The 26,062-nt window shown below is 59.0% G+C and overlaps 2 protein-coding genes and 1 long non-coding RNA gene across 4 annotated transcripts in view; 1 reads left to right on the plus strand and 2 right to left on the minus strand.

Moving 5' to 3' along the window:
• Positions 1-7,919, minus strand: part of FBXL18 (F-box and leucine rich repeat protein 18) — a 30,981-nt gene extending 23,062 nt beyond the window's left edge. Inside the window, exons 1-2 of one of the 2 annotated variants that reach the window (XM_047779466.1) lie at positions 7,816-7,919; positions 967-1,182 (exon numbers count right to left, since the gene is read on the minus strand). In XM_047779466.1, coding sequence (XP_047635422.1) covers positions 967-1,179 — 213 coding nt within the window. In that variant the 5' untranslated portion in view covers positions 1,180-1,182; positions 7,816-7,919. Of the gene's footprint in view, positions 1-966; positions 1,183-6,904; positions 7,068-7,815 lie in introns of those variants that run through there. The other variant, XM_047779465.1, reaches the window with a different exon arrangement.
• Positions 7,920-14,131: 6,212 nt separating this feature from the next.
• On the minus strand, positions 14,132-17,592 carry ACTB (actin beta). The gene is made up of 6 exons (XM_047779467.1): positions 17,440-17,592; positions 16,598-16,726; positions 16,226-16,465; positions 15,340-15,778; positions 15,060-15,241; positions 14,132-14,914 (listed from the first exon to the last, which is right to left on the minus strand). Exons 2-6 carry the CDS (start codon positions 16,718-16,720, stop codon positions 14,771-14,773), a joined length of 1,128 nt encoding a protein of 375 aa, XP_047635423.1. The 5' UTR covers positions 16,721-16,726; positions 17,440-17,592; the 3' UTR covers positions 14,132-14,770.
• Positions 17,593-24,016: 6,424 nt separating this feature from the next.
• Positions 24,017-24,808, plus strand: LOC125126708 (uncharacterized). The gene is made up of 2 exons (XR_007134760.1): positions 24,017-24,197; positions 24,622-24,808. It is a non-coding gene; the product is annotated as an uncharacterized LOC125126708 (long non-coding RNA).
• Positions 24,809-26,062: the final 1,254 nt, after the last annotated feature.

Here is a 26,062-nt window from a genome sequence, read left to right on the forward strand (position 1 = left end):
TAAGGATCTGGAGCTGCTATGAGCTGTGGTGTAGGTCGCAGACACAGCTCAGATCCCGTGTTGCTGTGGCTGTGGTGTAGGCCCGTAGTTACGGCTCCATTTCGACCCCTAGCCTGGGAATCTCCATATGCCGCAGGTGCAGCTCTAAAAGACAAAAAAAAAAAAAGCCAAAAACTCAATAAATTGGACTTCAACAAAATTTAAAACTTAAGCTCTTCAAAAGACATCGTTAATGGAGTTCCCATTGCAGCGCAGTGGAAACGAATCCAACTAGGAACCATAGGGTTGCAGGTTCGATCCCTGGCCTTGCTCAGTGGGTTAACGATCCAGTGCTGCCATGAGCTGTGGTGTAGGTCGCAGACGTGGCTCAGATCTGGCATTGCTGTGGCTGTGGTGTAGACCAGAGGCAACAGCTCTGATTAGACCCCCAGCCTGGGAATTCCATATGCCACGGGTGCGGCCCTCAAAAGACAAAAGAAAGAAAGAAAGAAAAGACACTGTTAATAAATGAAACAGCAAGGCAGAGACTATGAGAAAAAATATACACAATCCGTATATCTGACGAAGGACTTGTTCCAGCATATACACAAAGCTCATGAGGAAAAAGACAGACAATAACAGGCAAACGCCTTGCACAGACACTTCCCAGAGGACACACACACGGTCTGCGCACCTGATGAAAGCATAAGCCACGCCTCCGTCCTCAGGGAAGCCAGGTTAAAACCACAACGATACACCTTGTCCCCTGCATCAGAATGGCTAAAACTGAAAAGACTGCCAACACCAAGTGAGGACAAGGACGCAGAGCTGCTGGGGGCGTTAGGCGGTGCCTCCCACCAGGACTCTGTGCTCCCAGCTCCCTCGGCATCACCCCTGCAGGCGCCCACCGGGGCCTGGCTGTGCCATCAAGCACCCAGCTGGTCCCCATCCTGCCCCACGCCAAGTGCCAGCTACGCACAGCCTCACCTCGTAGTCCTTCTGCAGCAGCACGGTGTGCGTGAGGCTCTTGTCCAGGCACAGAGCCGCGAGCTTCCGGCAGGTGCGCCGCACGTTCAGAACCAAGTCTGTGCTGGGGATGTGGCTCAGGATGTGCAGGAGGATCTCATCTGAGAAGCCCAGCAGGTGGGCACCATCTGCCACGGCGGCCGCTGCAGGCGGAGTGCCACCATCCTTGGACATGTCCTGAAACAAGGAGCACCAAATCTTAACTGCAGAGCGAGGATCCCCGATATTCTTCAAGAGCCCCTTCTCTTTCCTGTTTCTTTGTTTCTTCTTTGGCTGCGTCCACGGCATGCCAATCTTCCCCAGCCAGGAATCAGACCCCACGCCACAGCAGCAACCAGAGCCGCTACAGTGACACCACCAGATCCTTAACCTGCTGAGCCACCAGGAAACTCCTCAAAAAATTTTCTTTTTCTTTTTCTTTTTTTTTTTTTGGAAACTTACAAGAGATTCTTCCTACTTAAAAGTCAAGTCTGGCAGGTTTCCGACTCTACTCACAACCACTGGCCAAGGCTGTCTCTCTGTGAAAGCTGCTGTCCCCCCTCTGCCCCAAATGTCAGGCTGTGTGCTTAAAACCCCATCAAGAGAGAAAGCTAACTCGGCTTCACCAATAAGAGCAGGGTCTCACCTCCCAGGGCCACTGGGGTGTATAATGAGTTACTATCAGCTCCACAGAGCAGGGTCAGACGCGGCTCTTTGCAGCACCATTATCAGGGGTAAGTAAAAGGTGAGAATGAAACTATAAATCCCTTATAAATAAGACACAGCACCTACCAGACAAAGAACAGTTTTAAATCTTAAGATTCACAACAAACAACAGAGATGGCGCAACTTATCTCCACTTATCACACTTTTTGGTTAGACACCCGTGCTGCTATGTCCAGTAAGATGCCCACACAGTTATTGCTCCACTGTGCTCTGGCAGCTACCTGCAAAAGGTTTTCTAGCTACCGTGGGCTTCCTGGCCTACTGGGAGGGGCTTGTACAACCAAGAGGGCCTCAACCTGTGTTAGTGCGACGTGAAATCCCCAGATCAAGGCCGAGGAAATGAGGGAGTTCCCCGTGGCGCAGAGAAAAGAATCCAACTAGGAACCATGAGGTTGCAGGTTCGATCGATCCCTGGCCTCACTCAGTGGGTTAAGGATCTAGCATTGCCGTGAGCTGTGGTGTAGTTTGCAGACGCGGATCGGATCTGGTGTTGCTGTGGCTGGGGTGTAGGCCGGCGGCTGTAGCTCTGATTTGACCCCTAGTCTGGGAGCCTTCATATGCCGTGGGTGCGGCCCTTTAAAAAAAAAAACAAAAAACAAAAACCCAAGGGAATGGGGATGCTCTAAGAAGAGCCCGTGCGGGGGGGGGGGGGGGGGGGGCCTGGACCTTCCCAACATGCCCCAAAGGGACCCCCTGCCTCTCAAGGGTCCTGAGGGGCTGCCTCTCTGACACTCCCAGGAGAGTGTTCGGGATTATTTCCACCACCTTTTCCGGGAAGTCTGTCCGTGAGCCCGCCCCCTCCAGCCTGCCTCTTCTTCCACTTGGAAAGCCCTGCTGCTGCCATGGCAACCGCAAAGCCGGAGGAGGAAGGACCTGTCAGCACACCCCACACAAGCACCAGGGGTTTCCAGGGAACTCAGGCTGCGCACGCGGCCAAGCCCTCCAGCCAGGAGAGGCTTCCTCCTCGCATCCCACCCCTTCCACGGCGTCGCCCCTCCCAGCCTCCCTTCTTCGCAGGAGGCAGCAGCCAGACTTGCCTTCACCTCCCCCTTCCCATTGGATGTATCTGCAGCCCTGGCTCCCTCCTCCCGCCTTAGGAGGGCAGAAGGCAGCATCAGACCCAAGGCCACAGCTGCCCCGGGTCACAGAATCCTGGGTCTAGTGCTTCAAACCATGAGTGACTTTTCTGAGGAGTTTCCCAGACCCGATCATTTGGGAACACCCCAGGCCCCTGGTAACAAGCAGATTCCCTGGAGTTCCCTGGGGGCTCAACAGGTGAAGGATCTGGTGCTGTCACTGCTGTGACTCTGGTTACTGCTAAGGCGTGGGTTCAGTCCCCGGCCCCGAGAACTTCCACACATCCCAGGCGCAGCCAAAAAAAAAAAAAAAAAATCAGATTCCCAGACCCCACTCTAGACCTGAGGACTCCACCTCCAGAGGGGTGCTGGGACCAGGGGGATCCCCATCAGACAAGCTTGGTACCTGGGGTCCTGGGGACGAGAGGGATGGGCTGGGCCTGAATTCCACTGAGCAGCCTGAGGCACCCCAATCTACAGGTTCATCAAAGTAAGAATGCCACCGCAGAGCACTCGGGACCTGGCACCAAACGCTCTGTGCAACTCCAGCATCAGATAATTTCCACGGTTACACTACTGAATACTGACTTTCTCTTAAAACCACCTAGACATTACAGGAATTAAAAAAAACAATCAGGAGTTCCCGTGGTGGCTCAGTGGAAACAAATCTGACTAGCATCCATGAGGATGCAGGTTCGATCCTTGGCCTTGCTCAGTGGGTTAAGGATCCCGCGTTGCTGTGAGCTGCGGTGTAGGTCACAGACTCAGCTTGGATCCCACGTTGCTGTGGCTGTGGTGTAGGCCGGCAGCTTCAGCTCTGATTCGACCCCTAGTCTGGGAACCTCCAAATGCTGAGGGTGCAGCCCTAAAAAGACAACAACAACAACAACAAAAAATAGCCACATGACCCAAAGTCAGAGGACAAGCATCATGTAAGGCGGGGCCTGATCAGCTGGGCCTAAAAGTGCCCTTTCCTCCACCGCCAGGCAAGGGCTGCGGGGTGTCCTGAAAGCCCCAGCAGGGCACTGCCTGGAACCTGAGGAAATTCCGGTTCAGGGCCAGGTGATCTTTGTCAGGCGCATCCGGGAACCATCCGGCTAGAACCAGATGCCAAGATGAAAAAAGCTGGGAGAGTAGGGCTTCAAAGAGATTAGTTTCTTGATAACCTGTGCTTTATGCACATTTTCAGAACGTGTAGCATGTCACAATCTTTCAAAAAGTTAAGCAAAATTAAGTACCGGGAGTTCCCGCTGTGGCTCAGCAGAAAGGAATCTAATATCCAGGACACAGGTTCAATCCCTGGCCTTGCTCAGTGGGTTAAGGATGTGGCTGCAGTGTAGGCCGGTGGCTTCAGCTCTGATTCGACCCCTAGTCTGGGAATCTCCATATGCCATGGGTGCGGCCCTAAAAAGACAAACACACATACCTGCATACATAAAGTAATAAATAAATTAATAAAGTAATTTGAAACCTAGATACCCACCCCCTCAAAAAAAAAAAAAAAAATCCTGTCAGATGTTTACTATCAGTCAGGCACCCAAAGAAATCACAGGATTTACAAATCAACTGACGAGGTGTCAGGGATGTAAATAAGCCAGGAGGCAGGAGGGGGTGAGAGGGTCAGAGAGTAAAGCCAATCTCGGTCACGTGTGAACTATTAAAACTAGTGGACCAGTATCCATGAGGACGCGGGTTCAACCCCTGGCTTCACTCAGTGGGTTGGGGATCCGGTGTTGCCATACACTTCAGTTGCAGCTCTAAAGAGAAAAAAAAAAAAGGCAGAGCCCAACTTCTCAGAAACTCAGGGAGTAGTCTCCTGGGGAGCTTTTTTTTTTTTTTTTTTTTTTTCCTATTTATGGCCACACCCAAGGCATATGGAAGTTCCCAGACTGGGGTCAAATCAGAACGACAGTCGCCGACCTACACCACAGCTACAGCAACATTAGATCAGAGCCGAGGCTGCAACCCACACCACAGCCCATGGCAACACCAGATCCTTGACCCACTGATTGAGGCCAGGGATCGAACCCTCGACCTCATGGTTCCTACTGGGATTCATTTCCACTGCGCCACAACGGGAACTCCCTGGGTAGCTGCATTTTAAACCCAGCAAGGACTTTCAAATCGGACCACCGCATTCTGGCATCAGATAGTAGGGATGGGTGCACAAACACGTGAATGTATTTTTTAAAACCACTGCATTATTGGGAGTTCCTGTTGTGGCTTCAGTGGGTTAAGAACCTGACTAGTATCCATGAGGATGCAGGTTCGATCTCTGGCGTCGCTCAGTGGGTTAAGGATCCAGCGTTGCCCCGAGTTGTGGTGTAGGTCAAAGACGCAGCTCGGATCTGGCGTTGCTGTGAGCTGTGGTGTAGGCCGGCAGCTGTGGCTCCAATTCGACCCCTAGCCTGGGAACTTTCATATGACATGGGTGAGGCCATAAAGAAAAACAAAAAACAAAAAACACTGCATTATGCACTTTAAACATGTAAATGTGGCCCAAGAGTTCCCCTGTGGTGCAGCGGCCCGGGTCACTGCTGTGGCACAGGTTTGATCCCCGGCCAGGGAACTTCCACACGGTACCAGCGTGGCCAAAAGAAAAGTGTAAATTTTACGGCATGTCAATTATAAGCTCAACCACTCAATCAGTAATTAGACTATCCCAGAGAAACGGACCGGGACTTCCCGTCAGGACAGAGCAAGACTTCCCCCTCTCCCCTCAAGCCAAAACATGCTCACAACGCAACAAGAAGCCTCGCCGGGCAAGTCCCGACATGTGCTTCAAGGAAAAGAGGGGCCCTGGGGCCAGCACCACAAAAGACCAAGGTCCCAGGAACAACCCCCGCCAAGCACACGCAACTACCCAGAATTTGTAAAGGCAGCCAGGCTTCCCCCGCCGCCAGACCCTTCCCGGGGAGCGGGTACTCTCTGGGCCTTCAGTCCTACCACCAGCGTGTAGGTAGGTACCACACTCTCTCCCTCCATCAAGGGGGCACTTGTGGAGTTCCCGCTGTGGTGCAGTGGGTTAGGAGTCCAGCTGCAGCAGCTCCGGTTGCTGTGGCAGCACAGGTTCCATCCCCAGCCCAGGGGAGTGGGGTGAAGGATCCGGCGCTGCCAAAGTGGGTTGCAGCTGCGGCTCAGGTTCAGGACCTGAGCCTGGGAACTTCTGCATGCCTGCAGCAGGGCCATAAAACAAAACAAAAGGAGGCAGAGGCACTTCTGAGCCAAATCCACTTCCCGTGAGGAAGAGCTCTCAGAAACTCCAGTCACCTTTCAGGGACTCATGCGCCTTCCCCTCCTGGTCCCCAGTCTGAGTTCTGGATAACTGTTACAAATACAGGTGCCCACAGGTACACAGGAAGGTAGGCAGGAAGCAACAAGGGGGAAGACCCCATATCCTGGTCTGCAGAGAAAACACCTTGCACCACATTACAGATTTGTGGAGCACTGGGCGAGAAATTCAGGATAAGTCACGAGTCCCCCAGGTGAAACAATTTTTCCCCCACTACCCTCCAAGTCACAGAACAAAGAGGCTCAGAGAAAAGCGGGCTGAACAGAAACCGAACGTCCAGAGGTGGAGGAGGAGATGGGTAGTGCGCAGGGAGGAGAAACGTCTCAGAGCTCCAAGGGCTGAGCCAAGGCACGGGGCCATGGGAAGAGGGCCTGGGAGGCCTAGCGGAGCTGGAAACTCTGGGGAAGGGAAAGGGGAGAGAAGTCTGGGGATCAGGACTGCGGGAAAGCGGTGGAAAACCGAAGGTTGAGAGGGCTTACGCCTTCGGATACAGGGTGAGGTTCTAGGGAGCGGAATGGCACAAGACGGGGGCAAGGGGAAAAGCCAGGGTCAGGATGGGAAGGAGCGGACGAGGCCAAGGCCACGGTCAGCGCAGGAAGAACCAAGTCAGGCCGACGCCGGGGTCGGGGGTGGGAAGGCCCGAGCGGGCCCCGAGTCGGGGTCAGGATGGGAAGCACAGAGCCAGCCGAGGTGAGGACGGGAAGGATGGAGCAGGATAGGGGGCGGGACAGAAAGGACGCAGGGGACCCGGAGCCGGGGTGGGGAGGACCGAGCGGGGCCAAAAACGCCGGACAGGGAGGAGAGAAGAGCGAGGCGAAGGCCGTACCTCTCCGAAGCTGGCCATGTCGAGGGCGGGCCGAGCCGCGGCCGCTGGAGCCGCAGCTCCGAGGCCTCCAGCCTGGTGAGCCAGGATGCTCAAAGCCGGCGCGTCCGCGGCTCCACAGAGACCCGAGCAGGGGGCGGGGGCCGCTTCCACTTCCGGCGCCCAATGACACGCACTTCCGATTCCCCGCGGGCAGGCCGCGCGCGGCCTCCATGTTGGGTGCGGCGAGCGGGTCGCGGCCCCGTTAGGGCGCGGGGTGAGCCCGGGAAGCCTGGCTGGCCCCTGCTTGCTCTCTGACTTCGTCTCCCTCTTTTCTACCTTCTGCGCGCCCCTTTCCGGCCACAAGGGCTTCCTCGTGCCGGCCAAGCCTTCTCCTGCCTCCAGGGCTTTGCATTTGCCTGTCCCAGTGGCTGCGGTGTTCAGAAAGCACCTGTCAGAGAGCTGGTCCCTGACCACCCCGCAGAAAATAGCATCGCCTCCTCATCCTCTTCTTATCCTGTGTTTTCTCGGGTTTGATCGCGGGCTGAAAGAACTCCATAGTTCTTTGCATCATCTGACCTACTGCATCTTTTTTTTCTGTCCTCCCACGATAAACCGTATGTCCCTGTACCTCTAAAGCTGAGCACTGAATAAATATTTTCTGGGTGAGTTACTGTATGGATGATATACTCTCACCTGTAAACCCTTTGAATTTAAAAATCATTTACCGAAGGGAGTTCCTGTTGTGGCTCAGCAGTAACAAACCCAACTAGTATCCCTGAGGATGTGAATTCATGGCATCCCCGCCTCCTGGAGTTCCCTGGTGGCACAGTGGGTTAAGGACCAGTGTTGTCACTGCTGTGGTTCAGGTTTAATCCCAGGCTGGGGGAACATCCACATGCCACAGGCACAGCCCAAAAAAAAAAAAAAAGTACCAATAAAAATGCTCATGGGGGAGTTCCCACTGTGGTGCAGCAAGTTAAGGACGTGGAGCTGTCTCTGAGGTAGTGCAGGTTCACTCCCTGGCCCAGTACAGTGGGCTAAGGATCCAGCTTTGCTGAAGCTGTGGTGTCGGTCGCAGCTGCAGCTCAGATTTGATCCCGGGCTCAGGAACTTCCATCTCCTGAGGGCACAGTCAAAAAAGAAAAAGGGGGAGTTCCCGTCGTGGCATGGTGGTTAACGAACCCGACTAGAAACCATGAGGTTGCGGGTTCGATCCCTGCCCTTGCTCAGTGGGTTAAGGATCTGGCATTGCCGTGAGCTGTGGTATAGGTTGCAGACGCGGCTCGGATCCCGCGTTGCTGTGGCTCTGGCATAGGCCGGTGGCTACAGCTCCGATTTGACCCCTAGCCTGGGAACCTCCATATGCCGCGGGAGCGGCCCAAGAAATGGCAAAAAAAAAAAAAAGGAAATGAAGATGTTGACTGAGACATGCTCCCTCCAAAGGCTCAAGGGAGAATCCTTTCCTGCTTCTTGCCAGCTTTCGGGGGTCGCCAACAACCCTTGAAGTTCCGGGGCTGGTAGCCACGTGCTCCAAGCTCTGCCTCTGGGGCCATCTTCCTCTTTGCACACACATTGGGGGGTGGGTTGGTGGGTGGGTGTGTAGCCTCTCCTCTTCTTATAAAGACACCAGTCATGTTGATTTTGTGTGTGTGTCTTTTTAGGGCCACACCCACGGCATATGGAGGTTCCCAGGGTAGGGGTCCAATTGGAGCTGTAGCCGCCAGCCTACGCCACAGCCACAGCAACACAGGATTTGAGCCGAGTCTATAACCTTCACCACAGCTCACGGCAATGCCAGATCCTTAACCCACTGAGTGAGGCCGGGGATGGAACCCGCAACCTCATGGTTCCTACTCAGATTCCTTTCTGCTGCGCCACAACGGGAACTCCGCCAGTCGTGTTGAATTTAAGATCCACCTTAGGCCGGTATGACTTCATCTTAACTAATGATAACAGCAAAGACCTTGTTTCCAAATAAGTCACCTTCTGAGGTTGCAGGTAAACCTGAATCTTTGGGTGACACTCTCAACGCAGTACATCCAGCTTCATATCAAACCCTCCCTGGGACTCATTTCCATCCAGCCTCATCAGGTTGAGCCAGTTAGTCTCGAGAGGCCTCTGATGGCATCTACTGTGGGTGGCCCACGGTGGGGACAGACACAGTCCTTGCATCAAAGAGCTCTTGGTGAAGCCCCAACCGTGAATCCCAACTCTGACTCGGGCAGGCATCTGGGGGAATTTCAAAGAAGCCCAGGTCTCTCCTCTAATCCTCCTGGCTCCCTGAACCATTGCTTCTCTCCCCCTAGAAGCTGGCATCAGGTAAGGTTCCCCTTGGGGCAGACATGCTTGTTTTCTCTTCCCAGCTAGAACGGGGCTTCGGCAGCAGCAGGCGCTCCTTGAACATTTGTGAAATAAGGAATGGATGAAATGAGATAATACATGCCATGGTCCAGCCCAGAGGAGCCATTCAGGACTTGGAAGCTGTAACCAGTACCATTGTTATTCATTCTTTTTTTTTTTTTTTTCTTTTTTGGTCACCCTGAGGCATACAGAGTTCCGTGGCCAGGAATCAGATTCAAGTCACCATTGCCACTTAAGCCACAGCTACAGCAACACTGGATCCTTAACCCACTGTGCCAGGCCGGGGACCGAACCTTCTTCCCATTGCTCCCAGGACACCACCAATCTATTTGCACCAGAGCAGGAAGCCCACTGCTGCTGATTCTAATGAGGAAGGGGCCCGTGTTTCCCCGGGGCAGTTCTGAGAAACATTTGAATTAGAAATCCCAGAAAGAGTCAGGACACTGTAAACCAGCTATGAGGGAAAAAAATAAAAATCATTTTTAAAAAAGAAAAAAGAGAAAATATCCCCGCACGGTGCACTCTAGGCAACTCGGACAAAGTCGTCTTCAAGGCCTCGCTGCTCTCTCGCTGTCGCGGGCCTTTGCAGGTTTGGGTGACACTTCCTCACTGCGTCCCCAAGGGCTGGTGCTCTGAGAGCCCTTCCCTGCCAGCACCTGGCTGCCCAGGGTGGGGGTCCGCAGCGGGCCACATGGGTCGTCGAGAGCCTGGGGCAGAGGCTGGAAATGATGCTGGCAAAGATGAGGGGTCTCTGTTGTTGCCCCCCACCCCCGTCCACCTGGAAGTGGGGTCTGGAGAAAAGCAACTCTTTCCCAATACAAAGGACAGCAGTGACCATTCCTAAGTCAGTTTGCATGTACCTGGCACATGCCCAGGGCATCCCACCCGAAGTGTTACTCAGCCCCCGCGGGATAGACCCAAGCATCACCCCATCTTGCAGAAGAGGACGCAGGTCCCCGGGGGTGAGGGGCAGAGGTGCAGCTTGAGTCCACGTCACCTCTAGGCTGGAACCCAGTGGCCTCCAGTCCTGCCTCCTTAACTGTATTGTCAGGAGGAAAAGCCCTCTGGGCGCTGGGAGCTGCAGGGAGCATAGATGGAGCCTGGTGAAGGCGGGCGAGGCAGGGAGAGGGCCTTGGACGAAGCCCACCCACCCGGAGAGCCTCCAGGCATAGGCCACCGTCACAGCACCCCTACCCCGGAGCACCCTGCTAGCCGAGTGCTTAAGGATCCAGCATTGTCCCTGCTGTGGCAAGGGTTCGATCCCTGGCCCAGGAACTTCCACATGCTGCAGGTGTGGAAAAAAAAATTATGGAGACACTAAAAGATCAGTGGCTGTCAGGGGTCAGGGGACCAGGGGCAGGTGGGCCAGGCAGAGCTCAGAAGCTTTCCAGGGCATGACGCTGTAACGGTAGACGCACGTCCAAACCCACACAGGGCAAACCAGGAGTGAACGTGAGTGTCATTTGTCACTTGGGTGACAGGACGTGTCTGTGCAGGTTCCTCCATGGTCCATCTGGTGGGGGTGGTGACGGTGGAGGGGATTGTGCAAGTGTGGAGGGAGGGGGTGTATGGAAATCTGGGTTCCTTCCTCTCAATTTGGCTGTGAACCTAAAACTGTTCTAAAAATTAAAGTCGCAGTTCCCGTTGTGGCTCAGCAAAAACAGATCCGACCAGGAACCATGAGGTTGTAGGTTTGATCCCTGGCCTCGCTCTGTGGGTTAAGGATCCAGTGTTGCCATCAGCTCTGGTGTGGGTCGCAGACGCGGCTCAGATCCCGTGTTGCTGTGGCTGTGGTGTAGGCCTGCGGCTACAGCTCCGATTCCACCCCTAGCCTGGGAACCTCTATATGCCACGGGTGTGGCCCTAAAAAGCAAAAAAAATTAAAAAAATAAAGTCTATGACTTTTTTTGGTGGGGGGTGGGGGTGGGAGGAGCATGTCTGCAGCCTTCAAAAGTTCCTGGGCCAGGGATTGAACCCACACCACAGCAGTGACAATGCTGGATCCTTAACCACTAGGCCACCAGGGAACTCCAGGGCTCTTCTTTTTTTTCCCTTATTTTTGGCAGCATATGGAGTTCCCAGGCCAGAGGTTAGATCCAGGCCACAACTGCCACACCACACCCTTTTAACCCACTGCGCCAGGCCGGGGATCGAACCCGCGTCCTGGTGATGCAGAGACATGATCTTGCGCCACAACTGGAACTCCAACTCCAGGCTCTTAACTGTGATTTACTGAAACATAAACAGCCATGTGTGACCCCAGGGGGCAGAGCAGCAGGACTATAAGCCCCAGGAGGGCCAGCCAGCCCGTCCCCACATCACCCCCCCTCCCTCCCTCCCTCCCAGCGGGGCTGCAGAAGCACAGGTTGCATGTTAAATAAGTGGAGCATGGGAAGCAAAGACACCAGCCACTGGCAGGGGCCCTGGCTGTCCTCAGCCCCCTTGGCTGATCCCAGGCCAGCGTGTGTGTTCAAATGCTGCCACTGCCCCTCCGAGGTGCCTCAGGGCTTCAGAGGGACACCTGTCTGACAGCAGGAGCAGCCTCCCTGCATCCTCACCTCCGGGCTCCAGGAGGACAAGTTGGGGGGAAGGGAACCCCCCGGGGCTCCCAGCCCCGCGCTGGCCAGGACTCCCCGCTCTCAGGGCGGGGCTGCCTCGCAGAGGAGGGACCATCCCCGGAGAGGCGGTTTCAGCGCCTTGAGAAGTGGCCCTTAGGTGATCAGAGTGGCCTCATGGGGGAGCCAGCCACCTGGGAAGCAGGAGCTCACCACCCAGGCCGAGGTGGCCTCAGGTCAGAGCAGAGATGCTGCCTGTCTGTAAAGCAGGGGAGGTCCTTCTGTGGGGGCTGAACCGGGCCGTGTCTGGCCATTGATCTGCTGGGCTTCACGGGTGCCAGGGTCCATCACCAGCTTCCTCACGTGGCAGGCGGGTAACCAGGGGCCAGGGGCCTTGTCCCCCTTTGGCTTTGGTTTCCTGATCTGTAAAGTGGGTGCCGAGGAAAGCAGCAGGCAGTGGGCCTTCCTCTGGCTCAGCCAGGCCTGCAGACCAGCCAGGGCTCAGAGGACCAGCTGACCCCTGGGGAGCGGGGCAGGAGGAGCAGGACCTCAAGGGTCCGATGTGTGTCCTTTCAAAGGGAAGCGCCTGCCCACAGGCACCCTCCAGCTGTTACCCGTGTTCCCATTTCTCCACTGGGCGGGTGCAGTGACGTGACCTCCCAGGGCCACAAAGACCAGACCCCAAGACCACCCTCCCATTCATGGCCAGGGCCTCCGTCCTCACCTGGGGCCTCTGCCTGAGACCACCCCCCACCTGCCCAGGTGACTGTCTTCTGGCCTCTGGGGGACCAGCTCCCAGCCCCCTCCCTCCAAGGAAGCCCCCGGCTTAAGAGGGACCCACCCCCATCCGCTGGGTTTCTGGTCTTTTTATTACCTTATTTGTTGTTCAAAAGAAGCAAAACGATGATTGCTTTTTTTTTTTTTTTTAACCTGCATCTCTCCGTTTTGTTAACCACCCAGCCTCCGCTCTTCCTTCTTCTCATTACCAACCACTGGGAGTTGTACCTTCATGTTTATTCTCGGGCACCTCCTGAGGGCGGGGGGATCCTTGTTTCCAGACTGGCAGCCCCTCGTCTGTGTCCCAAACTTCAGCACACAGTAGGCACTCAGCTACTAGCTGTGAAACGGTTAAGCCATCCCCGCCACAAAGCTCCCAGGAGCCAGGGTTCCCCACTACCCCTGAGTTAGAGCAGAAGAGCCAGAACTGGCCCGAGGGGCTTCCCTTCCCAGACCCCGGTTCCAGGGCCTCTGACTCTGCTCTTCTTTCTGCCCAAGTGAGAGGCAGCTCAGGACACCCTGGGGAAAAGGCCCCTTCTGGACAGGACGGCAGGTACTGACAGACCTGGGAAGCCCGCCTGGGGCGCCCATGTGGTTTGGGGGCCCATCCCCACGCCCCGCAGTCTCCTCCCCACCTTTGTGCTGACAGTTCCATTTCTCGCGTCCCTCCAGACCTGGAAGGGACCCGTCCCCAAGGGCCACAGTCCCCAAGGTGAAGGGTAAACCTGGAGAGGTCCACCGGAAGGGGCCCCCTCAGGGCCTCAAATCTGGATGGATTTAGGGGTGCGTTTCTGTGCCTCACTCCCTCCGGAGGTGTGGGGGCAAGATGGGTGCCCCTCCTGGGGGGCCTCACCCTCTTGCCTGCGTCCATCACAGCTTCTCAGCAGACAGGAGGTAGTCCAGGCTTGGTTTTCTTCTTCTTAACCAGGGAGACCCTGCCCTCCATGGCTGCTTCCCTGCAGGTCCCGAGAGAATGAGGCCAGGGCTGCACTTAAAGGAATGGAATAGCCAGTGTGCAGGGTGGCACCCACTCTCCATCCAGGGAGGCAGAATCCACCTCTCCAACACGTGCCACCCCCAGGGCCAAGTGGGGCCACTTTCTGCCACCCAACACCCCCTCCCACAGGCGTAGGATGGATGGCACCACCAGAGACCCCTAAAGAAGTCCCTTCTGCAGGTGTCATAAAGGCCACCCCCTGGCCATCAGGACAGGCACAGGAAGAGGTGAGGGAGGAGTGTGGCCAGAGAGGCCCCATCCCCACCCCAGGAGGACCCCAAGCTCAGCAAGAGAGGGCGTATCCAGGAGCCAAGGTCCCCAATTCCCCTGACCCAACACCCTGGCTCCCACTCCATCACCAGGACCTCAGAACCCAATGAGAGATGGAGGTTTCAAGGCCAGGTCAGGGAGTTCATTTAAAACAAGCAAGACAAGAGGCCAGAACCCTGACCTCTCCCATAACCCAAGACCCCTCAGAGCTAAGAGGTACCCCAAATGCGCCCCCGTCCCCCACCCTTCTCCCCAGCACCCAACAACGCCAGCCACCACAAAGCCGTGTTTCTTTTTTAAGGTGTGCACTTTATTGAACTGGTCTCAAGTCAGTGTACAGGTAAGCCCTGGCTGCCTCCGCACCTCAACCCGCTCCTAGGGGGACCAAAAGCCTTCATACTTCAAGTTGCGGGACAAAAAAGGGGATTGTGATGGCTGACCACTCAAAATAAAACAAACAAAAAGAACAAGTATTAAGGCGAAGATTAAAAAAAATGTTGGAGTACATAATTTACACTAAAGCGATGCTATTGCCCTCCTCGGGTGGACCTGGGCGAGGACTGGCCCTTCTCCGCAGGGAGAGGCGGGGCAGCTTTTGGGAAGGCAGGGACTTCCTGTAACAATGCATCTCATGATACTTGGAATGACTATTAAAAAAAAAAAAAAAAAAAAAAGAACAATGTACAATCAAGGTCCTCGGCCACATTGTAAAACTTTGGGGGATATGCTCCATCCAACCGACTGCTGTCACCGTCACCGTTCCAGTTTTTAAATCCTGAGTCAAGCGCCAAAAAAAAAAAAAAAAAAAATCAAGACAAAAAAAAAAACCAAAAAAACAAAACCAAATAAAGCCATGCCAATCTCATCTCATTTTCTGCGCAAGTTAGGTTTTGTCAAGAAAAAGGTGGAATGCAACTAACAGTCCGCCTAGAAGCATTTGCGGTGGACGATGGAGGGGCCGGACTCGTCGTACTCCTGCTTGCTGATCCACATCTGCTGGAAGGTGGACAGCGAGGCCAGGATGGAGCCGCCGATCCACACGGAGTACTTGCGCTCTGGAGGCGCGATGATCTGCAAGGAGAGGGGGGGACAGTCGGCGTGAGGCGGGGCGGCGGCGGCCAGAGCCCTGGTCCCCGGAGCACCCGCGCGCCACGGCGGCTGCCTGGACAGCCACGCCGCCCAGCCACCCCGGGCCGAGCTCAGGCCGGGCACTCACCTTGATCTTCATCGTGCTGGGAGCCAGGGCCGTGATCTCCTTCTGCATCCTGTCGGCGATGCCTGGGTACATGGTGGTGCCGCCCGACAGCACCGTGTTGGCGTAGAGGTCCTTGCGGATGTCGACGTCGCACTTCATGATGGAGTTGAAGGTAGTTTCGTGGATGCCGCAGGACTCCATGCCTGAGGGGAGAGAGGAGCCCGACTGAGCTTCCGCTGTGGCCACCCGGCGAGCCAGGGGGGGTGGGGGGAAGAAGGCAGGGCCAGGGCTCCGTGCTCACCCAGGAAGGAGGGCTGGAAGAGCGCCTCGGGGCAGCGGAAGCGCTCGTTGCCGATGGTGATGACCTGGCCGTCGGGCAGCTCGTAGCTCTTCTCCAGGGAGGAGGAGGACGCGGCGGTGGCCATCTCCTGCTCGAAGTCCAGGGCGACGTAGCAGAGCTTCTCCTTGATGTCCCGCACGATCTCCCGCTCGGCCGTGGTGGTGAAGCTGTAGCCCCGCTCCGTCAGGATCTTCATGAGGTAGTCGGTCAGGTCCCGGCCAGCCAGGTCCAGACGCAGGATGGCGTGGGGCAGGGCGTACCCCTCGTAGATGGGCACCGTGTGGGTGACCCCGTCCCCGGAGTCCATCACGATGCCAGTGGTGCGGCCAGAGGCGTAGAGGGACAGCACGGCCTGGATGGCCACGTACATGGCCGGCGTGTTGAAGGTCTCAAACATGATCTGTAGGGAGGGAGGGACGCTGTCACCCTCGGGAAGCCACCGGGGGGCAGTCAGGCCAGACTGGGGACATGCAGAGAGTGCAAGGAACACGGCTAAGTGTGCTGGGGACCCCAGGTCGGGGAGTCACGTCAGACCTACTGTGCATCTACGGGATACACACTCCGAGGCCCCTTTACGGCAGCCTCATCGGCTTTTGTCACACGAGCCAGTGTTAGTACCTACACCCACAGCACCTTATGCTTTTAACACCTAGTCAGAAAGGCAAACACGAGAAAGACTCCATCTGGGAAAAAGCAAATAGAACCTGCAGAGTTCCAAAGGAGACTCAGGTCAGAGAAGAAAAGTCCTAGGAAAATGGCAGAAGAAAGAACAAGTGAGAAAGGGCGTGGCAAAGAGGGGCAAGCGAGGAGGGGGCGGCCGCCCGAGAGAGGCCAGTGGGCCACTGACCTGGGTCATCTTCTCACGGTTGGCTTTGGGGTTCAGGGGGGCCTCGGTCAGCAGCACGGGGTGCTCCTCGGGGGCCACACGCAGCTCGTTGTAAAAGGTGTGGTGCCAGATCTTCTCCATGTCGTCCCAGTTGGTGACGATGCCGTGCTCGATGGGGTACTTGAGGGTCAGGATGCCTCTCTTGCTCTGGGCCTCGTCCCCCACGTAGGAGTCCTTCTGGCCCATGCCCACCATCACGCCCTGCGGAAGGAGGGGCGAGGCGCCTTCAGCCCGGGCCCGGCCCCACCGACCCCCACGCAGAAAGCCTCCCCCTTCCCTCCACCTGCTACCAAGACCCCACCCACCAAGTCAGCCCCGAGGGCGGCGCCCTACCTGGTGTCGGGGGCGCCCCACGATGGAGGGGAAGACGGCCCGGGGAGCATCGTCGCCCGCAAAGCCGGCCTTGCACATGCCGGAGCCGTTGTCGACCACGAGCGCAGCAATATCGTCATCCATGGCGAACTGCAGGGGCAGCAGGGCCGTGAGCCGGAGGCCGGGTGCGGCCGCCTCCGCCCTACTCACTTCCGGCGCGACGCGCGCTCGAGCCGCCAGGGGGCGCCGGCGCGCGCCCAGATTGGGGACAAAGGAAGCCGGCCGGCCGCGTTATTACCATAAAAGGCAAACGCTGGTCGGAGGCGGCCCCGAGGCGCGCGGCAGGAAGCCAGGCCTCCGCCCCCTCCCCACTGGGCGCCAGCCCCGCCCCGCCCAAAAAGCGCCACTCGGCGGGCGCGCGGCGACCACACCCGGGACGGCCGGTGGCTCCGCGAGGAAGTGCGCGCAGGCGCTCTCGCGCCGCGGCGACCCCACCCCTTCCGGCCGCCCGCCCCGCCCTCGCCTCCCGGGCCTACGGCGCACACGCACGCGCACTGGCGTCCCAGCCCCCACCCGGCTCGGCCACCGCGCCGCGCCCACCCACCCGCCCCGCCGCCCGGCTGCACTGCTATCCCGCCGGCGGAGCGATCGGCCCGCTCGGACAAAGAATCGCCGCCGCTAGGGCTCCCAAAGTAACACTCTGGGAGCGCTCCCCGAGCGCAGCCCGGGCCCCGAACGAGGAGCGCATGAGTCCATTCCCGGCACCCGGCCGGCTGTCCACGGGGCCGGGGCGGAGGGGGCCACCTGCCCAGAAGAGGCACGGGCCCAGCGCATCAGCGGCCCGGCCGGTGCGGGGACCCTACCTGGTAGCGGTGTAGACCGGCGGCGAAGGCGGAGCGGCAAGGGCGAGGGGCCTGTGCTGGCGGAGTGGACGCAGTCTCGGCTGTGGCTGTGCGTCGCGCCGCCGGGTTTTATGGGGCGCAGTCGCGGCGGCTCGAGCCATAAAAGGCAACTTTCGAAACGGCGAGCGCTGATTGGCCCCGCGCCGCTCACTCACCGGCCTCGCCGCACAGTGCAGCATTTTTTTACCCCCTCTCCCCTCCTTTTGCAAAAAAAAAAAAAAAAAAGAGAAAGAGAGAGGGAGATGGACTGGCTAGGAGAGAGCGAGAGCGAGATTGAGGAAGAGGGAGGGAGAGAGTTTTGGCGTCGGCCGCCCTTGGGTGCTGGGCCCCAACAGTGGGCCGCCGCCCGCCTGAGCAGTGTCGGGTCCGGCCCCGCTTGGCCAGGCCTGCACCCGGCCTGCTGGTCTCCGGGTCTCCCCACCCCGGCACCCTCCGAATGTGGATGCCCCAAAGCAGTGAGCGCCCCTGTGGGCAAGGGTCAGCACGGATGCGAGAGTCCCTGGTTGCTGTGGGTGCATGCTTAAGGAGCAGGTGGGGGAAAGGAGTGATCAGAGAGTCACCCTCCCCTTGCCGACATTAGCTCAGCTGCCCAGAAAGCCTGGGTAAGGGGGGGGCCCCGACTGGGGGTGCTGAGCTTGCTAAGTGGGGGTGCTGAGCTTGCTAAGGGAGCACATTACTTAGAGACCGTGGGCTGGAGGGCTATGGTGGGGCATGCTTGAGTCAGGGGGCTTGGAGACACATAGCAGGGGCTTCAGGACTGCAGTCTCTAGGGACAGGACAGGCCCCAGGGGCTGGTGGCTGGAAGTTCCCCATGAAGAGGGCTCCAGGCCTCCCTTGCAGCAGGCCCGGGAGAAGTGGGCTCCGTAGAGCAGAGAAGCTGTTCCCATGGAGCTGGGCTGCAGCTGAGGCTGCCTGGTCACACCCAGCCAAGGCCAAGCCTGGGCCGTTAGCTGGCGACCCAGGCAGCTGCCAAGCACTGCTGGATGCAGGCAGGCAGGGCCACTGAGCACAGCTCTGGGACCCACCATCCATCGTCTGTCTGTCACGTGCAGCCACAGCTGAACTGCCCTCCTAGACCATCTGGAGGCCACCAAGGACTGGGGAAGGACATTCAATGTGCCAGAGAGGAGTTAGGGGGAGGGAGGTGGGGCAGCAGGGACCAGCTGGGGCCCACTCCTGCCCTGGTCTCTCCACCAAACCCTGGGTCAGACCTGGGTGCCCCCAGGTGTTCCCAGTGGTTCCCTGCTCTGGGAACTGCCAGTCCAGCAGGGAGAGCCTGCACCCAGGCGGGGGCCACCAGTGAGCAGTGAGTGGCTGAAGGAAGCCCAGGGGCCACGGAACCCCAGGAGGAAGCCCAGCGGGGCAGCGTGGAGGTGCACCTTCTCCGAGGCCGTGACAAGCTGAATTTTCCCACAAAGGAAACAGGGCAGAGGGGTCCAGGTGGGGGCCCTGGCCTGCCCTCAGGGGTCTGTCTCCAGGTCTGCCTAGGGCTTTGCTACGCGTAGTAGGTGCTCCTTGAGTGTGTGTTGAAACCAGCGAAAGATTAGTCCATATATGGGTGTGGAATCTGGCCAGGGAAGAGGCAGCTTGGTCCAGCCCCCTGTGGGAGGCCAGTGGCAGGGCACTTGGAAGGTTGCAGAGGCTACAAACAGGTAGGAAGGGTGACCGTCTCCCAGCGCACTGCAGAGCCTGCAGGCTCAGGGCCACCAGCTAGCATCCCCAGGGCACAACTCCCCCAACCCCGCCCCAGGCCTGGGCGAATGTTCCCTCCCTCCCAGGAGCCAGACTGCGCTCCCTGTCCCAGGCCTTGTGTCTCTCAGTCATGGGCGAGGGGCCAGCCACCTCAGGACCTGCCAGCCCTGTGATTCGGGGGTTGGGGCGGGAGGTGGGGTTTGCTGCCGGTTGATGGGCTGCTTCTGTTCACTGAGCCCGGTGGCGGGGCTGGTCACACTGGGACCACTGCAGGGCCCCTGGGCAGGGCAAGGATGGAGAGCCAGGCTGATCCCCAGGCAGGACCTGTGCTGCCACCTGGCCTCTTCTCAACCAGGGCCAGCCAAGGGGCACGCTCGCCCCCACTGACCTGGGGGCCTGGTACCCTCCTGGCCCTCTGTCTGCCGCAGCCCAGTGGTCTCCTGTGCCGGCCAGGAGCCCCCCCACCCCACCGCGCCTGCAGCATCCCCCTCCTCCTGCGGGGCCCTCCCCAGGGCCCTGATCTGTGGGCTGAAGAAGGGACGGCCTGGGTGTCCTGGGTCCTGAGAAAGGACCCCGAAAGAAGGAGGCCTGGGAGGGGGCTGGGCAGCCGCCTGGGGGAGGGGAGGCGCTGGGGGGGGGCGGGGAAGAGCAGCAGGAGGAGGAAAAGAGGAAGTGAGGCGGCCAGAGGAAGAGGGAGGAGACCTCGGGAGAGGAAGTGAACAGGTTCTCGGCTGGCCAGGAACTTTGCCCTCGCAGGCAGGGAGTTTTCAGAGCAGCCCAGGCAGGCGCACAGCCCCGGCCCCCCGGCCGCCCCCGCCCGTGGGGACCGCTCTTGCCTTTCCGGGGCTTTTTTCTTCTCTGCAGTCCCCTGCCCGCCAGGCCCCCAGGCAAGGGGACATTTACAGCCCACGCCAGAGAAAAGCCCGCCTCCTCCAGCCCAGGCCGCCCTGCTGGCTGCCCGGCTCTGGGCTGGGGGCCCCGCCGCTGCCCGCCCCTGCGGGGACCCCAAGGCACATTTTTCAGAGGGAGACACTGAGCTGGGACCCAGAAGGGGAGGAGACCTCCCGCCGAGACCACCGGCTCTGGGAGAGACCCTGCCAACAGTCCAGCAAACACGGCCCTTGTTACAGATGCGGACACTGAGGCCGGGCTGGAAAAGGGCCCAGGGCACAGAGTCCCCTGTTGGGGGTTCGAGGTGCAGGGCCTGGAGGCCCCTCCCTGGGTAAAGTGTCCCCCTGCAGTGTCCCCAGGGACTGGGGCCAAAGGCTGTTCCAAAGTCTGAATTCCTGGGTCCTTCCTTCTCAGCGCTTATCTCCTAAGGCCCAGAGAGGCAGCCACTAGCCTCCGGTCACACCACCAGTGTCCTGAGGCTCCAAGCCTGCTCGCCCTGCCACCTCCTTCCTCGCCCGTCCTCGCCTGCTCCCAGATGGTCTCCAGAGGAGAGTCTGGACGTCGGAATTTACTGGACTTGGGGTTCCTCTGCCTCCTGCCCCACTTTGCCTCACCCTTCAGGGCCAGCTCTCGGGCTGCCCGCTCCAGGAAGCCTGCCAGGACTTGCTCCCCCACCAGAACAGCGGTCGCCTTCCTGCCCAGAGAGGGGAAGTGACCCAGCCAGGATCACTCAGCAAGGGCACAGGCAGGAGCTCAACCCCCTGGATCACGCTGCTCCTACATCCCACACACCAGCCCCAGGCAGCCAGGCACGCTTCCAGAGAGGAACAGCACCAGACACTGTTTTGAGCAATCCCCTGAAGAAGCAGATGTGATCCCTGAGACAGGCCTCAAACAAGAGAACAAAAGAGAACAGGTTCTGATGCCCAGGGAGGAGAGCAGTGGATTTCCTGGGGCAGGCCTCTGGGGTGCCCAGCCAGCGGAGGGAGGCCGGGCTGGGCCCTGCATGCTCTCCTGGGCATTCGCCAAGGCCTTGGTCCCCAGCCCAGCCTCCAGCCAGAGTCTGTCCCAGGGCTGTCACTAGGCAGCCTCCAGAGCCTCAGCCCGCCCTGGGGCGTCCCCTGCTCCCCGATGGATAGAGTCATCTGCCAAGGGGGATCCCTGCCCCGGAGAAACTGGGAACTTGTGACACTTCCTGGGAGAGTTTTTAAAAATCCTTAAAAACCACCCTCTCTCTTCCTGTCCCCAGGGCACCCTGGGGAACTGCCCAGCCTCCTGGGGAGTCCCCAGCCCAGCCCATCTGAGCGAATTTTTCAGAAAGAGGTGCGATTTTCCCTGGCCATCCCCGCTGCACACACAGCTGAGCCCTCTCCTCGGAGCCCCGGGCCCTTCTGGGCCCATTGTCCCCATTCTCCGGATAAGACCTCGAGGTGACCCGGGCAGACCCTGACTGCTGAGAGGGGGCAGTCCCTCAGGGCCTGACAGTTGTCCCAGGCAGACTGGAGGCATCCCAGCCTCATGCCCCACCCCCCACCAAGTTGTTGTCCCAGGACGTCTCTGAGGTCCATTCCTCACCCGGGCCCACATTAGCCCACTGGGAGTGGCTGGTGGCCTGCCCGAGTCACCTGGAGGCCAAGGGAGCTGGCCCGGGACAGGGGCCTGAGAAGCTGGGTGACAGGTTGAACCAAGTGGGGTGGGGTCAGCAGCACTTCAAGTTCAGGCCAAGCGGGGTTTCTGGAGGCTCCTCGGCCCAGCACCCCAAAGTGCTGGCAAACCCACCCGCATGAATGGCACAGACAGGAGGCTGTGTGGACCCTACACCTTGGGCCTCTGTCTCGGGGCTGTGCGAAGGGGCAGGGCGCATCTGGCTCCCAGGGGCCGGGGGCAGTCAGTGACCTGGGCTCTCAAGTCTCAGGCCCAGGGCTGGGCGCCCATGGCTGTGGTCGCCGTTGGGACCCAGCCCCTTCCTGGCTGGTGGCCTGGCTCCTGCACCTTCCCTGCCTGGGCCGGGGGCTCAGAAATGCCCTGGGAGCTGGGGGCAGGGGCAGTGGAAGTGCTGGGGGCTGCCCCTCCTGGAGGAAGTGAAAGGGGAACGAGCAGGAGGGGAGGGAGGTGTTGGGAGCGTTGCCGGCGGGTGGGGCCAGGGCTGACTCACAGCCACAGCTCACCCACCTCAGGGTGCAGCCCGGCCACCCCGTCCACAGGAGAACGAGGGGAGGACAGCGTCCCAGAGGGCCCGCCGCGAGCGGAGCCAAGCCGAGCCTGTGCCACCACGCAGAAAGTTCACCCCGCCCCACTCCGGCCAGGCAGGAATCTCCCCATTTCTCAGACAAGCCAACTGAGACCAGTGAGAGCCAGAGACCCGGCCTAGCAGTTAATAGCCTGCGATTCCCAGAACGCACCAGAGCCTGGTGCGGGGTCAAGGCCCCTGGCCAGGCTCAAAGGGGCCGGCTGTGTCCCTGAGGCCCCAGCTGGGGAAACTGAGGCTCAGAGTGGCCAGTGGGCAGTGCAGAGCTGGGCTCCCTCCCTGGTGCCCAGGGCCCCACGTGGGGCCAGTCCTCAGCTGATGCCACTCCTCCAGCCTGGGGCCCGGGGCCCGGGCCCGGCCAAGTGGAAACCCGATCGGCTCCCCCACGCAGCTGCGGAGCCAGGCCCTCCTGGGCCAGAAATCTCAGCCGCCCGCTGGGCTGGCCAGAAACCTGAGCCTGCCCTGCGGCCGGAGCTTCAGTGCTGCCAGGGATACAGAGCGGGGACCAAGCCCGGGCTGCACTGTCCGCTGGAGACACAGTCCTGACCCAGTGAGACTGGTTCTGTGCGAGCCCAGAGAAGCCCCAGCCACGGGCGTGGGTTTGGCAGGTCAGGCAGGGAAGGGGTTCCCTTGCACAAGGGCCGGTGGGGGGGGACGGGGGCAGCAGGCAGGGCCCTCCCCCCTCCATTTCCCAGGTCACTAGGGAATGACTGGGGCTGTCACATTCACTCACCTGGGCTGCTGAGACCCATGGCACTGGGGACACACAGATGGACCTGAGGACACAGGTGCCCACAGCTGGGACCAAGAACACAGGGTGGGGCTTGGTCCAGACCCAGGCAGGACTCAGCAGTCAACGCACTGCACACAGTGGGGCCACATGCCGTGCCCTCTTAGCAAACCCAGTGTGAAGGAGGCCCCCGAGCAGGCGGGGAGCCCCAGGAGAGAGCGTGCCATCCTCCCCCGGCCATGAGGCCCCCGCAGGATGGTCAGCTCAGCACAGTATCTTTGGGGGACCCCGGTCCTTCCTTCTCTGATCCACCGTCAAGCTCTGCACAAAGCAGGACTCGGTTCTCTCTCACCCCTGGATGTCCTTGGAAAATGACAAAGCATCTCTGGGCCAAGCGGGGTCAGCAAGACCCGGCGTGGATGACGCCGTCTGGCTGGGCCTCCCGGGCCTTTGAGGGGCCTGTCACAGACAGCCTGGAAGCTGGCCATCACCTGCCTACCTATCAACAGGGAAGCCGAGGTCCAGAGATGGGCAGAGCTTACCCAGTGCCACAGAGCACATGCGGCAGGCTGGGGTCCCGGCCTGAGGGCTGGGGGTTGGCCTTTTGTGTGCAGCCAGGACAGCAAGGACAAGGCCAGGTTTTCTGCGGGGAGAGCCAGGCTGGTCCGTCCAGCACAGGACAGGCCCCCACTCCACTTAGCCAAGAGGCATGATGGCTCTAAAGCCTGACCTGGGGAGTTGCCATGGTGGCTCAGTGGGTTAAGAACCAGACTAGTATCCAGGAGGACGTGGGTTCCATCCCTGGCCTCGCTCAGTGGGATAAAGATCTGGCATTGCTGTGAACTGCAGCATAGGTCGCAGACACGGCTGGGGTCTGGCATGGCTGTGGCTGTGGCGTAGGTCGGCTGCTGCGGCTCTGATTTGACCCCTAGCCTGGGAGCTTCCATATGCCATGGGCGCGGCCCTAAAAAGACCAAAAAAAAAAAAAAAAAGAATTGGATGGAAACTTCTCAGTGCTCAGCTCCAAAGTCTCTCTGCTTGGACACAGGCAAGCTGGTTGGGAGTCTGTGGCCTTGGCAGACTAGCTCCCCTTCATCACAGAGCCGCAGGGAGGGGACAGATGCGCCAGCAGACGTGCTTGAGCAGAGCCTGCCCAGGGTGAGTACAGGGTGGCCATGCAGGCGACTCGGGCCAGGATCGCCCTGGCCCTGTGACATGAAGGCCACGGGACCACGTCTCGTCCCAGGCTTGCTGGAGGCTACAGGAGCTGGGAGGGGCTCCAACAGGGGACAGCAGAGGCGGTGCACCCTGATCCCCCGGAGCCCCCTCTCAGTTGGTCCCCTCCATCCTGGGCCAGCTCCCAGAGGAGGGGGCGTGAAGCCCTGGAGGAAAGACCTTCCGCTGTGTGTGTGTGTGTGTGCACGCGCGCGCGCGCGCATGCACACATGCTCATGTGTTGTGTGCGCCTCTCCCGTGCCTGTCACACATGAAGCAGGGCCCAGGAGGGGTGGGTGCTGAGGAGGGGGAGTGGGTGGCCACCACCTTCTCCTTCACGTCCTTCTGGGTTGTTCTTCCCGCACAGAATCCCAGCACAGTGTTTGAGCAAGAAAGAGAGCGGCAAAGCGAGGAGAGAGGTGAGCAAAAGCCCTAAAGGGGCATTTTAGACAAGAGGCCACGCGAATCTTCGCATGGCCAGGAAAGACAAAAGGAGCTCAACATCACGGGTCATGCGGGAAATGCAAATAAAACCACGGCGAGATACCACTTCACCTGCTACAGCAGCCCGTGTGCCCTGGTGTCTGTGTGCTCCGGTGTCTGTGCAATCCGGTGTTTGTATGATCCAGGGTCTGTGTGCTCTGGTGTCTGTATGATCTGGTATCTGTTTGATCCCGTGTCTGCGTGATCCTGTGTTCGCAGAGCTGAAGGTCAGCAGAGCCCATCTGTGTGCAGAAGTCTGGATGGTGGTGCCTTTTGGGGGAGGACTAGCTGGAAAGCGGGTGAGGGAAGCTTCTGGGACCTGGACATGTCCTTCTGTCTGGGTGCTGGGTACAGCGTTCAGGTCATGTAGCTGCACGCCTTTGAAGCCCATACTTTCCCAAGATGGTAGCTAGTTTTGGAGGGTGGCCCAGCCTCACCTGGCCTGTAGTCCTTAGAGCCCCAAATTCCTGCTGGCCTCAGGGCCTTTGCACTTGCCATTCTCTCTGTCCATAGTGGACCCTTCTCTCCACACACATCCTTTGTGCTTCTTTAAGTTCTGCTTCTCTTTCAGGGCTCGGAGTAAACATCCCCTCTTCCAGGAAGCCCTCTGGGGATCCCACTCCTGCACTTTGTCATGTTCATCCAGCCAATTCTTGGATGTATCTGTGCGATTATATAGGTTTACTCTCTCCCTCCATGCTCCACACAACTGTTTTTTTTTCCCCCCCAGGGCTGCACCCAAAGTGTACAGAAGCTCCCAGACGAGGGGTGGAATCAGAGCTGCAGCCCACAGCCTACGCCACAGCCACAGTAATGCGGGATCCAGGCCGCGTCTGCAACATATACCACAGCAGCGCCAGATCCTTAGCCCACGGAGCGAGGCTGGGGATCAAACCCACATCCTCATGGATACTAGTTGGGTTCATTCCCGCTGAGCCACGACAGGAGCTCCAGGGACCACATTTAGTTGGGTCGCTGTGGGTTGGATGCCCTTCTGATGGTGCAGGGTTAATGCAACTTTTGCTTTTCATCTGCAGATGGAAGGAAGAAAGGGAGGGAGGGAAGAAGGAAGGACCGTTTCTCTACAGAAAGCACAGGGGGTGCAGGAATAGGCGTGAGGTCTCTCAGGGGTGTGAGCATCCGGTCTCAGGAGGGTGTGGGCACAGCCCTGGCAGGGATGGTGTCCCAGGACTGCCAAAGCTGATGAGGAATCGGCCTAGGGAGGAAGGGGTTGGACCAGCTCAGGGCTCACACCTTCCAGCGGATGTTGACAGGAGGGGAGTATGGGAGGGTGGGTGTCACAGGAAGTCCTTAGGTCTCTGGGC

This window comes from Phacochoerus africanus, chromosome 5 (genome assembly GCF_016906955.1).
Source record: "Phacochoerus africanus isolate WHEZ1 chromosome 5, ROS_Pafr_v1, whole genome shotgun sequence".
Classification (NCBI taxonomy): Eukaryota; Metazoa; Chordata; class Mammalia; order Artiodactyla; family Suidae; genus Phacochoerus; species Phacochoerus africanus.

Bases quoted from the DNA above. Each gene is read 5' to 3' on its own strand.
- ACTB (XM_047779467.1), bottom strand. From the start codon at position 16,720: ATGGATGACGATATTGCTGCGCTCGTGGTCGACAACGGCTCCGGCATG. The intron at 16,466-16,597 runs GTAGGGCGCCGC...CTCCTTCCGCAG, and splicing joins TGGGGCGCCCCCGACACCAG to GGCGTGATGGTGGGCATGGG. The intron at 14,915-15,059 runs GTGAGTGCCCGG...CTCTCCTTGCAG, and splicing joins CCAGCACGATGAAGATCAAG to ATCATCGCGCCTCCAGAGCG.